The sequence below is a fragment of the Triplophysa dalaica genome, chromosome 16 (assembly GCF_015846415.1).
Source record: "Triplophysa dalaica isolate WHDGS20190420 chromosome 16, ASM1584641v1, whole genome shotgun sequence".
NCBI classification, from domain to species: Eukaryota; Metazoa; Chordata; class Actinopteri; order Cypriniformes; family Nemacheilidae; genus Triplophysa; species Triplophysa dalaica.
The window spans coordinates 17171797-17185825 of NC_079557.1; the positions used below are offsets into that span (position 1 = coordinate 17171797).

The 14029-nt window shown below is 39.2% G+C and overlaps 1 protein-coding gene across 2 annotated transcripts in view; it reads right to left on the reverse strand.

The window, feature by feature from the left end:
* The window catches only part of maml1 (mastermind-like transcriptional coactivator 1), a 68263-nt gene that overhangs the window by 46481 nt on the left and 7753 nt on the right, over positions 1 to 14029 (reverse strand). Inside the window, exon 2 of one of the 2 annotated variants that reach the window (XM_056769956.1) lies at positions 8279 to 9655. In XM_056769956.1, the coding sequence (XP_056625934.1) occupies positions 8279 to 9655 (1377 nt within the window). Of the gene's footprint in view, positions 1 to 8278; positions 9662 to 14029 lie in introns of both variants that reach the window. The other variant, XM_056769955.1, reaches the window with a different exon arrangement.

Consider the following 14029-nt stretch of genomic DNA (forward strand, 5'->3'; position numbering starts at 1 on the left):
TGTACAACATCTGGCAGACAGGTTTTCGCTCCCGATAAGATCAAAGCTAGATAAAGGACTCAAATTCTTTATTGAACAGTACCTACAGATTATGAAGGTAAGTGTTTTCTTTTTGTGCTAGCAAAGGTGTTGAATAAGTACTTGAATACGTGTTCTGTTAGTTTTTTTCCCCCACTGTTGCTTAATTCCAGCACGAATCCTTGTTTGTTGCAAGACGGATGTTATGATACACTTCTTTGTGAAAGGCAAAAGTTAAGTTACGTCATTGTGAAAAGGGCGTATTGACTTGGCAAAAAGTGGTGGCGACATGTCCCACTCGTCCTACCTGCAAATTATGCCTCAGTGTGAGACAAGTTTCAAATTAAGGACCGCTAAATGTTGTAACGTGTTATGGACATTTGTGAGTTAAAATGCCCTTTTTCGAATTCTAAAGATTCTCTGTTGATAGTGTCGTATGCACAATTTAGAAATGCACAGTCTGGATTTCAAGCATGTCACAGTACATAGACTGCTTTGATCAGAGTTACAAATGATCTGCTTTTAGCGTCTGATTATTATTGGCGCTGCTAGACCTCAGTGCTGCATTTGACACCATTGACCACAGCATACTTCTACATAGACTCGAAAATTACGTCGGCATTAACGGAATAGCATTGAAATGGTTTAAGTCTTATTTATCCGACCGTGTTCAATTTGTAGCAATAAACAATGAGCTGTGCCGCAAATCACAAGTCCAGTAAGGTGTACCACAGGGCTCAGTCTTGGGGCCTCTGCTCTTCGCATTATACATGCTACCTCTAGGAGATATAATAAAGCGACACGGAATTAGCTTTCACTGTTATGCTGATGATACTCAACTTTATATTTCCTCGAAGCCTCATGAAACCCAGCAGTTCCATCGAATAAAGGATTGCATAGTTGACTTAAAAATGTGGATGAGTAACAATTTTTTACTACTAAACTCGGACAAAACAGATGTGTTACTTACTGGACCGAAAACTGCTATGCGTAACAACCAAGAATACTGCTTAACGATTGACGGATGCCCCATAAAATCCTCGTCATCAGCTAAGAATCTTGGCGTTGTATTCGACAGTACTCTGTCATTTGAAAGCCATGTCGCCAACACCTGTAAAATTGCATTTTTCCATTTTAAGAATATATCCAAATTACGTCATATACTGTCACTGTCAGATGCAGAGAAATTAATTCATGCATTCATGACATCAAGACTAGATTACTGTAATGCACTTCTAGGTGGTTGCCCTGCGGGCCTATTACAAAAACTGCAACTGGTTCAAAACGCAGCAGCTCGAGTTCTTACACGTACAAAAAAGTATGAGCATATAACCCCGGTTCTGTCAACCTTGCACTGGTTACCTATAAAGCATCGCATTAACTTTAAGATCTTGCTTATTACCAGAGGTGGGGGACTCGAGTCACATGACTTGACTCGAGTCTGACTCGAGTCACAATTTTCAGGACTTGCGACTAGCTTGATTGAAGTAAGAAAATGACTTGACTTGACTTTGACTTGAGAGCAGGTGACTTGAGACTTGACTTGACTTTAAATGGAAGACTCGACAATGACTTGAACTTTGTAAAGTAATGAAATTACCTAAAATAATTATTGTGACTGGGCAGCACTACAGCGCCTGTGCCTTTAACGCTGCTCAAATCAAACCGCGCCAAACAAGGTGAAACAGCCAATTACTGTAGAGCAGTTACGATAGAGAGGAAACTGCGCATGCGCCTGGCGGCTTGAAACAGTTGTGGCCGTTACAATGGCGGACAACAGTCGAGCTCCACAGTCACGTTTGGCTATAAGGACTTTGAACTGGACCGTGAAAATAAAAAATTATTTGCCAGATGCAGAGCATGCAACGCGAGGATTTCTGACGCGACAACCACAACGTCGAATTTCATCCGACATTATAAGAACCACAAGGAAAGGTTACAAAGTAATTTCTTTATAGTCAGTGTAATAAAACGATTACTAATATAATGAATTAATCGTTTCTGTTTGTCATAATTTTGCTTTGGTTGTTTTTTATCATTAGAAAAGTGATAATCGATCATCACTGGTAGGCCTACATCTCATCTCATAAGGTGATGAATTGGGGAATCTGGCTATAATGGCGTAGCCCGAATTGTTATGTTCTTAAAACATTAAAATCATCTTAAAATAAAGAAGGGCTTCTCTGTATTACATGTAGGCGAATGTCTATATTAAATGTGCGCATGTTCAAGTGTTTGTGTTGACTGCGTGTGGAAACTGAATAGCAGCTCTCTTATATACTGCATGACTGGCTAACATGGACGCGCCGGTGAGATCACTTGAACTTAAAAAAACTCTTTAAAAACTTTTCGGTCATACTGACGAGAATAATTTGATAGTTCGAATCTGTTAAATGTCAAAAAAAAAATTATACTCACAATAACAGCAAAACGTTTTGTGCTGTAAAATAATGAAACCAGTTCAAATAGAAAACAAATATTCTCAGATTATATATTACGTATGAAACGTTCTGTGTAGACGTTGCAATTAAATTGAATTAGATTTTATTATACATTTCAGACTGGATTTCTTTTGTGTAAGCAACACTTTTATTTTCAGATATTAATGTTGCACAGATATGCATATAATTCATATATAGCAATGTGAATAAGATACATAATGTATGTATATAAGTTCATCTTTTCTGTGCAAAAATAAACATGTATCTAAAAAATTAACCTCTGTTTATTTTAGTACTGCGACTTGACTTGACTTGAAACTTATCAGGACTTGACTTGACTTGCTTAGGGTGAACCCTTGACTTGACTTGACTTGCTTGATTTGTCTAAACTGTGACTCGAGACTTGACTCGAGACTTGATAGTTAAGACTTGAGACTTGCTTGGACTTGGCCATATGTGACTTGTTCCCATCTCTGCTTATTACCTACCTACATGGTCTAGCGCCGCAGTATTTGAATGAACTTCTATTGTATTACAGACCTCTCAGGCGTCCTGTCAGTTGGTAATACCTAGAATTTCAAAATCAAGTGCAGGTGGTAGATCCTTTTCTTATCTAGCGCCTAAACTTTGGAATATTCTTCCCTGCACGGTCCGGGAAGCAGACACACTCTGTCAGTTTAAATCTAGACTAAAGACTCATCTTTTTAATCTTGCATACACTACACCTCCATAATATTAATCCTCAGAGGATTTAGGCTGCATTATCTAGATCAACCGGAACCAGGAACACATCCAACAACAAATGATGTACTTGTTGCATCAAAGAGTGCAGAACAGTACTCTACTCTCAGCCAGTCTTGTCTCTTTGTTCCAAGGTTACCGCAGGATGCAGTTCATGCCCAGACCTGATGGCAGAGCTGAGAATGGGAGGTGACCTGACAAGAGCTAAGAGGATAGAGCTGTATAAACAACGCGACAACTTTGTTTTTCCTAAAACATTTCAAATGCTATTAGATTGTTAATGATAATCTTAAATCCTTCATTTTTATATTTTTATTAAGGCTTGTTGTGCAAGCACTGTTGAGCTTGTGCAGAGGCAGCAGCTTTTGCCAGAGGGGAACTGGAATCCCCTGGTTGGGCCTGGGTTCCCCTGAGGGTTTTTTTCTCGATGGGAGTTTTGGGTTCCTCACCACCGTTTGCATATTGTTTTGCACTATCTGCCTGGCCGGGGGGGCTGCTTTAGAATTCATACTTGTATTCAATGTGTCTCATTGTACAGCTGCTTTGTAACAATGAAAATTGTAAAAAGCGCTATATAAATAAAGTTGAGTTGAGTTGAGAAAGAAAATAACATGCTTATAATAACAAATCAACCTATTCTCTCATGCAGACGTGCACAATGATACGAGTCTGCTTATATGCATTTACCATAGTGCATATCTGAGACGGCGACACATTGTATTTTGCTCGATATGTTAACAGGGCTCTAGACTAACTTTTTGCACTGGTTGCACTGGTGCACCTAACTTTTTTTCATAGGTGCACCAGCACAAAAGTTAGGTGCAACCAAATCTTCTACCGCATCGCATTTAACTGGTTTTACCAGTTCACTTTTTTTTTTTAAATGTCCATATAGGGAAAATGTACTTGTAGATTTGTACTTCAAATAAAGAACTTTGTGTTAACCAGATTGTTAGTTTATCGTTTACAAGAAAGGTAACTTACTGAAAAAGTGTTGTGATTAAAGTACTTCACTGAACTGAAATTGAAACTTAAAAGATCTCAAGATAAATGGACCAGGGCTTGACGGCTCTGTGTCAGAGCATTGCTTGTGATTTTCGGACGGATCAGGCCTTAACTTAACATTATTCACAAAAAAGTTGTCAATTGTTCTTTTCATCTTCCCTCATCATCCCCTGCTACATCCACTCTGTTTAACTGACGACCCTAGGCTGCTCACCTCTCTGTCTGACTGGAGCACCCGCATTTTCAAATGTTCACACCAGAGGTTGCGCTAGACCGTTTTATTGTCCTCCATTTTGACTGACAGGCTCGTAAAAAATCTGTCATAATCTATTATTACCCTTCACTATGGTGCAAGGTTGCGTTAGGTGGTAATTAGTATGTTTGTGACGTCATAACGCTGTGCTTGCGTCTCGGAACTTGTTGTGTCTTAATACAACCGAATGCACAATAAAGCCGTTGTTATTTATATTAATTTATATATTTAATCTTTTAATGGTTATGTTCATATGCGATTAGATCTGAGAAAACCCAACACATGGTGCAAATTTATATAGGCTACTACAGTTTTTGATACCGTATTCAAGCCCTTTCCAAATCCGTTTTTATTTTGCTCATACCTTGTGTGTGTAACTACCCTTGTGGGTTAACACGACCTCTGGTTAACACAAGTACAGGAATATCTGTACCACGGTGAATCAGAGGGCTGTCCGCCCTTCACTATCTCTGATTGGTTTAGACCAAGATATGGGCCTCATGTGTGTCTGTTGTTGAATCAAAGGGAGAATTTCAGAGTTGCAGAGACTTTTATCTCCCTCGGACAGCTTGTTTATTTTGCTACAACTGCATGTACAAATGACAGTCTTTTGACAAAATACACGCAGACGCCACCTGCCAGCTTATGCCATCTTACATCTAGACCAGCCCGTGCAAGCCCGTCTGGCCACTGGTTATCTGATGTTCTCTGTGAGCATCACTCCAGGCTCTGGTCTGCTGAGAGAAAGTGGGGCAAATTAAAAGATCCCACTGACCTCTGTCTCTATCACTCTCTCCTCTCTTCATTCTCCACTGATGTGTCCTCTTCTAAAACTCTCTGACACTATGCTACAACTCTAATGAATGCCAGATGGCGCCACAGATGGCAGCCTCGGTGTGAGGCTCTCCAGTTGTTTTACTGTTTTTGTTATTTCGTCCTGGTCTATGTTTATCAAATACAATCAGTTTCCCGAGAGATGAACTGCTAAACATTCGGCTGACCACACCACACAATCTTCTACCAGTCTTTGGCTATTCTGATGTTTTGCTGGACATTTATATTGGTTGAGCAGCAGAGCTATTCAAACGCTCTAAGACGCAAACGTGGGAAGCAAGCCGGCCACTCGTCAAGCTCTAACAGCGCGGCTTTAGAACTGCGCTCCCAAGCATCCATCTGGCAAATCTCTGCTCTCTACCCAACAAAATAGACGAAATTCACATCCTCTCTCAGAAAAATAAGGACTTTTCAAAATTTGCTGCTTTGTGCTTCACGAAAACCAGCCTTTCCGGACAGCTCCTTACATCTGCCAGACTTCCAGCTGTTCTGAGCAGATCTTGATCAAAATCAACAGGGACATTGCTTGGTGGTGGGACTTGCTTCTCAACAAAAGGTGGTGTACTGATGTAACCGTGATAAACAGTGCTCTTCATTTACTGCAAGCCGGGAGTTTTCCTCGCTATTCTCATGAGTGTTTACATTTCTCAGCAAGCGCACGTGAGCACAGCGCTACAACAAATGGCTGATCAGATCGGAGAAACGGAACAACAACACCCGGACTCTGTAATCATTCTCTGAGACTTTTATAAAGCAAAACACAAACGTGAACTGCCAACATTCAAACAACATATAACATTCACTACCAGAGACAATAACATTCTGAAGCACTTGTAGTGTAGCAACACTACAATATAAGATGCATATCGCTTCGCCCCCAGAGCAGCTCAAGGACTCTCTGACCACTGCCTGGTTCATCTTCTCCCAACATACAGGCAAAATCTTAAAACTGCTAAGCCAGTAATAAGGACTGTAAAGAGATGGACCAACGAAAGAGAGCGGGCCCTAAAAGCCTGTTTCGACTGCACTGATTAGAGTATTTTTGATGCTGCTGCCACCAATTTGGATGAGCTCAAAGAGACTGTAATATCATACATCAGTTTCTGTGAGGACATGCATTTATACACATGTATATTTCCCTTCACTGTGATCTTTGTGTTTTGTAACTTTGTACATGTTTCTTAATACCAAGACTAGGGATGCGCCAATACTCCTTTTTCCTTGTCAATACGATTCCGATATCTGGATTCTGGGTATCGGCCGATGCCGATCCTGATCCGATACTAGCACTGTTTTTCTTGATCAAAGTAGAGTTGCATATTTTATCTTTTATTGCAAGAGGTGGATAGTTCTTAAGCATGTTTACTTTAAAGTACATTTTAAAATATCTGTACTTTATCAGAGTACTTTGGACAAAGAATACATCCCCACAGTATGAAGCACATCATTCTTACTCCACTACAGTCCAAAAATAAATGCTGTGTTTAAACTTTTAATCCATGAGTACATTCAAATCTGCCACTTTCCTTTACTTAAGTATTTTTACTTTTAAAAGTAGAAAAGTATGATTTTTTAAATGTAATCAAGTGCTGTATTAAATTTAAAGAAACATACAAAACAAAAATGTTGTCTCATAAAGCATAGATACTTACAAAATGTTTAACAAATAAATCTCTGCTTATTACACAAAACTATTACAGTTTAAATTCTCCAAACTCGCTCATGCACATCCTGGACACAAAATGATGCACTTAATACATTCGCTTCTACGTTATTTAAAGTAATGCGCATCGGACGCAAAATGATGCGTCCTATTGATGATCCTGATGTCGCGGGGATCTTTGCTTCCCAAGGTCAAAACGGTTATAACACGAAGAGAAGAGATATGTTATGTGTTTAAATCATAGTACATTGCATCCATCCTAAAGTTAAAAAAAAAAATTGTTGTGTATGAATGTATCGTAGCATAACATAGACTGCTTCAAGTGCTTGAATCTAATAACTTTACACTCAGCGAGTTCCGTCTCCGGCAAAATGCATTTTAAACAAAACCACAGTCTATTATCTAGTGATTATGAAGAATATTGAAAACTTTGAAACGAGTAACGTCCTGACTGTTCCCGAACACACACATGCTGGATGAGATTGACAGATGACCGCACAAGCGGAGGTCAGAGATTTTTAATTATGCTATATTGGTTTATTCCTCGCATAAAGCTATCGAAATACATTACATCGAATACAGTGCATGACAACTTTTATGGTAATTTCCTGATAGTTGGTCCTTTTTGAAGCTTTCGAGTAACATCCACGGGTATCGCAACGGATCGGATTGAAAGGATCCCGTCAGTCCGATACCCGATCCAAGAAAAAGACCCGTATCGGCCCCAATTCCAATCCAGAGTATCGGATCAGTGCATCCCTAACCCAGACAGCACAGTATACACTATATACATTTTAAAAAACGGATTTGCAAAATAGGAGCCCTTTAAATTTTAATTTCTTCAAAATGACCAGAAAACTGTTCCCATCTTGATCAGAAAACAGCAACAGTCCCCTCTTAGTAAACATAATAACATTGAAAACATGTATGCGTGTGTGTTTGTGTGTGTGTGTTTGAATGGTTGTATTTATTCACTTTGCTCCTCATACTACTTACCTTTTTATAAAGTCTTGTATTGCTTATAGTTAATATGATTCATGTACAGCTGCTTTGTAAAAATTAAAATGATAAAAAGTACTTTATAAACAAAATTTGTTGAATTGATAATGGTAACATCTTAATTTCACTACAGCAGTCAGTGAAAGATCAACACTAAAGACAAGAGTGATCTGAAGAGTGAGACAGTGCTCTTACAAAAAGCTCTGTGTAAAGTGTCTCTATCCAGATTGCTTTATATGATTTATACATGCCACTTTCATTTTCAACATATCAGTTGACCAATACTTAGCAGAAAATGTATGTGGATGGGAAAGGTGGTCTTACCGAAGTGTGTTGAATGTGTGCTGGTAGGAAGTTTATGCCCGGTGGCCTATGCTTCTGCATTTGTTGATGTCGCATAAGGTTAAGGTTTGCCTGGTTTGGTTTGTTCTGTGTGGTGGGAGGGCCCTTAGAGGCCCCCGGCACTCCAGCCTCATAGTGGGACAAAGGTTTTGTATTACTGTAGTCCAACATTGCTGCTTGCCCCCCTGGGTTGGGTGGGTGGTTAAGGGGACCCATAGGAGCTGCTGGATGGCTTTGTATGTTGCCACCTCCAGCAGACTGCATGTACCCTACTGAAGTGGCCGGCTTGGAAGAGCTCTTATTAGGCTGCTGGCCTGGCATGAGAAGGGTTTGGGGTTTGGGGAGGTTTTTAGGGTACAAGGAAGGGCTAGTGGGCTTCTCAATCCGGAAAGTCCCACCCAGTTGACTTTGGGTAGGTGTGTTTTGAGGCCAAGACGAAGGGTGGTTTGGCTGCTGGCGGAATTGTGTTGCTTGCTGTTGCTGCTGTTTTTGAACTACATGCTGCGGCTGGCTTTGTAATATCTGCGTTCTGTGATGTTCACGTGCTGCTAACTGCTGCAGCTGTTGTGCAGGGGACATGTCTTTGGGTGGCCCGGGCAAAAGGTGATTCTGGAGAGGTCTGGTGGGCTGAATAGAAGGCTGTTTTGGATGTTGCGGCACAGGCAGGGCTGGGGATGTGGGCGGAGCTGTTAATGGAGGGTTGGTCTGCAACAAAGGTCCAGACGAGGTGGGTCTTACCAGAGGAGAACCAGTGCAGGAGTCCTGATCAAAGGTAGAGGTAGCAGAGGCAGGAGGAAATTCAGTCTTCACACTGGCCAGATCTGGAGGTATCAAGCCCAGAGCTTTACCGGTGGACAGGACATCTGGGTCTTTTCGATCTCCAAAACCAACACTGAAGAGCTCCTGAATGTCCTCATATGGAACAGAGCGATTGAACTCCTCCATAATCTCAGTCCAGTCCTGATCATTGAGGTTAAGGTCAGGGAACAGGTTGTTGCTGCCACTTGCACCTCCAGTATGCAGTATGCATGGCAAAATATCATCTACTGGCTCCTGCTTCATTTCTTTGAGATGAAAATCTGACACTGGGTCACATGACATACCACTGTCGGTTATGTCTGCACCATTAGGCATACCTGCAACTACCCTGTGGTTGTCATTGGGCACTATGGAGTCAGTTCTTGAGCTGTGTTTAGTTTCTATGGGTGAAAGAGATGGCACCACACCATTCTTAACACCATTAAGACCTCCTAGTGAATCCTTAACACAGGCATTTTTGGAGGGTGGGTATCCATCACCGAAACCATGCTCATGGCCAAGAGGAGAACCAGCATTCTCCAATTTCCTCTTGACTGTCTCCTGCAACTACATAGAAAAAAATCAAATGAGCAATTATTTTAAGGACAGTCATGCTACAGTATTTCTAATTTTGCTGGAAGCCATTCTCTAGAAAATTTAACTTTTGGCAGGGCTGGAAATTAACGATGGTTATATTTTGGAGAAGAAAGCAAAAAGAGGATTTTACTTGTTCTTCAGAACAAATAGCCAAAAAATGTTAAGCCTTATTAAATAAAAAAAAGTCAAAATAAAAGTCTGGCACACCTACTATGACACACCTACATCATTAATAAAGGAAATAATATGCTATAGTTTAAAGTAGATGTACTATTAAGATAAAAGAATCTTAAATTTAAGGAGGTGTAAAGGATCTTAAAGGAGTTTTCCTGTAGCTCAGTGGTAAGAGCCTTGCGTCAACAACACAAGCTCGTGGGTTCGATCCACGGGGATTGCACATACCTATGTAACAATGTATAGAACATTGCAATGTCAGTCACTTTGGATAAAAGCGTCTGCCAAATGCATAAATGTAAAAAAAACAAAAGAAAAGAAAAAACAAAAATGCACCAGAGAGATGCTGGTGTATATAAACATAGTTGTGCATTTCTTACATCATATTTTTATTGATTTTTTTCAATAAGGTTCAAAAACACTGTAGTATCCAAGTATCTTACTAAAGTTAATGAGTAAATGGTATCGCATACTTAAGTATTTTCATGTGGGCAAAAATATTACTGAAAAAAAACAGAATTTGGGAAAAAATAAAACAGATTTCATAGTAGGGGTGTGCGATATGACGATATTAGATCGCGAACGATTAAAATGACTGCACGATCCACTTTTTCGGGAAAATCGTTAAATCGTCCTATATAGTAGTGCTCTATAGAATTCGTCAACATACTTGCGATAGATTGCGCCATGTTAACAAGCTCGTATACGTTGCTTGTGAATTCAGTAAGATTAAGTGATGCGGTCAGTGAAGATGGAGGGAAACACGGAGGACTTGGTCCCTAAAAAAAATTCTACATCAGTAAAATTGAAATGGTTTGGGTTTTCCCCAACTGACACGGCCCAAACAACAGTTATTTGCAAATGTGGCAATGATAAGATTCGAGCGTCGTAAGGCAACACAACGAACCTTTTTAACCACCTCAAAATAAAAGGGACTGAAAGAGTATGCCGACAGTCAAATTATAAAGGGATCCCACGCGAGTAAATCAGGTACAACCAAGCATACGGAAACTAAAAGGCTTAAACAACGACTTTAGCGAAAGAACCATTTGAGAAAGGAACTCCGTATCCGTATGACAGAATGAACAAGCGCTGGAAAGATGTCACTGACGCGGTCGCATTTTACCTGGCCAAAGACATGATTCCCATAAAGACTGTGGAAAATGAGGGCTTTAAAAAACTGCTCAAAGTCGTAGATCCACGTTACGAAATACCCAGCCAAAAATATTTATCCTCCACGCCCATTCCACAGCTTTACTCCGAGTTCCGCAACAAGATGAAAAACAAAATTCAAAATGTAAAGTTTTTTGCTAACAGCTGATTTATGGTCTTGCACTTGCATTAAATATTAACTTGATTAAAATATTCTTCAAAATATAAATGGTAAAGAGTATATTTTTATATGGGGACTTAGTTTGGCTGTATTGAAGCCCCTTTAATTTGCAAAATAGTCTTAAAACCAACTTGAAGAAGAATCGCGATAAAATCGTGAATCGTGATCTATCTGGAAAAAATCGTGATTTGAATTTTTTTTCTAGATCGCCCACCCCTATTTCATAGGACCCCTTACATCGCATTTAAAAAAAAGCATCATCATCATTATAAATACTTTACAATTATGTAAAAAACCTGAGGCGGCTTGAAAAACAGTGATCGGAAGATGCCAGATGCAGTTATTTCCTGGTTATTCGTGTGGTAATTCTTCTATGGAGCATTGGAGTTTCTGCGCGAGAGCGCCCTCTGGCTTTCAGATGCAGCTGCATTTAACCGTTCTTTGGTGACAAGCTGCGCATAAAACATGTATATCTAAATGAAGTTTTGTTCATGAATCATTAATCCTGATCGTGATCATTCAATGACTCTGCGGGCGCGTCCAGGCAGTGTGTCTGCCTCACCCCTGCGGTTTGTTTGTATCCTTGCACTTGCACTTTGTTTTAATATTAGTGCATTTTGTATTTGTTACTTATCAGTGTCATGGCTAAATTATCTGATACCTCAATAATCCCGTCCTTGTTAATTACTTGAAACTTCAAACCAAAACTTGATAGTTAACTCAACCCAGTTAGCATAGCATTAGCTAACTTGCTAACGTGCTAACTTGCATTCTGTTCATACTGTGGAACATCGGCTTGCCTGCTAGTTTGTCTTGTAGTGCTAACCGTTTCTCTTTTTAAGAGTAAATACTACGATTTATCAAGCAAACTTGGTAAGTAAATTAGTAAATGCTAATGCCCTTGCGTCAACGGAATGTAGAAGATAGTCCAGAAGATAGTTTTTAATGGATGTATACGTTTTTTTTTAGCCGTACAGACCCTTAAGTCATCCTTTAATAAGAGTTTCTCTGGAGAATCAGTAAATTCAGTTTATATTAGCACGAACATCGTTCGTCTGTAAATAAGCATGGTTACGAAGACAAAGCATGTGCTGAGTGACAGAATATATCCAAAATCTCCACTCTTTAACGTTGGTGGTGATTTTATCAGCTGATGTGTCGTTGTTTTAAAACAAAACTGACAACATGACAAGAAAATATGTAAATGACAACGGCTTTACTTGGCAATAAGCTGTACGTAATGCCGCCTTCACATGCTCTCAGAATTATCGGAAATAACTTCCCACTGGGAAGACTTTCCTGACTCATTTAGAAAGGTTGAACTAGAGTTTGTTTTTCTTTTTGGCTCGGTTCGTATTAGAACTAAGAAAAAGTGTGTCAGTATATCTAAATTTCCACAAATGTGCACATTTTTGGATTTAAGTACTAATAAGTAATTCAATCTCATCACAAACTCCCAGGAGCAGACGTGAATAAACAGGTATGTCTCACGTTCATTTGCTCCGAATGTTAATACTCCTGATTTTCTCTACTGAAATAAATGAAAAAAAAACATGTTAAATGTTACATCTACGTTTAAATCTTGATAACTTTGTTTGATGCTTAACAGGGTTTTTCAAGCCGTTACACTGTTACAATATGATGCGGCAATACAAACAGTTGGACGTTATTATCACAGAAAACCATTGAACAGGTAATCGTTACATCCATAGTTTTAAGTAAGGCTTTGGCTACATTTAAATGGATCGTTGTTTTGTGTGTATGATCAATAAATGACAGTATTCATAGTAGGGATGTCGCCATCACTGCCGATCCGAGTACAGATTTGAAACTTTTATTTTCCTAGTACTAGTACACTTCAGGTATATTAACAGGGCTCTAAACTTATTTTTCCCACTGGTCGCACGAACGGTTGAACCTTTTTTATATTAATCACAAAGACCATGCATAATGACCACAGTTGATGAATCGTTCTGTTCATTTGTCACTATTGTCACATATGTTCAAATTTGCATTTTAACACCTGCTAAGAAACTTTTTATTTATTATTTTATACAGTTATTACTTAGTACAGTATTATTTAGTTTTATATTCAAGTTGTCATTCTTCACAATCCTCCTTTATTGCCTCCTTTGCAAAAAGCTTTTTTTTTGCCACTGGCCTTATTTATTTTACCACATAATTACCAGCTAGCTCAAAACTCAAAAGTAACCCTGAACTAAATTATTATATAGGTACTTTATTACTAAACATTGTCATAAATAAACTTTAAAAACTAAATCTTACAAACCACTCTTGTTAAATGGTCCAAGCACCCTTGTGTTTTGTTTTGAGGTGTTTTGAGTGACTGATTTGATGGGTTTTTATTTGATGAGACAGTGAGTCTTGCGACTTCATTATTTGACATACAAGTTGTCGAAATGAATCGGTTCCAATGAGCCATTGCATTGCGAATCGAACATTTGTGGACATTGAGACACTATTTACAGCTGTTAGGACATCGCAAAAGATAGAAGTTAACAAGGAAAACACTTCATTGTATAGGATTTTTATGTCGGCTGCATGTGCAGAACACTTGTCAGGGAAGAAAAGTTAGCATGTTTTAATTGGAGCACATTCACACCCAGCTGTCATTCAGGTAAAAATATTCTCAAAATGCGCTACGTGAAACATTGATTCTGACTTCCGAGCTTGCTTTTGATTAACGTGTGAAGGAGCGAGACAGTTCAGAGACTGATGTGTTTCGACATCATTAATCGCTGAGGAGAACGATCATAATATGACATCAATGTTTCATCAGAGCGTTCCAAAAGCATATGGAGCACTCGGTC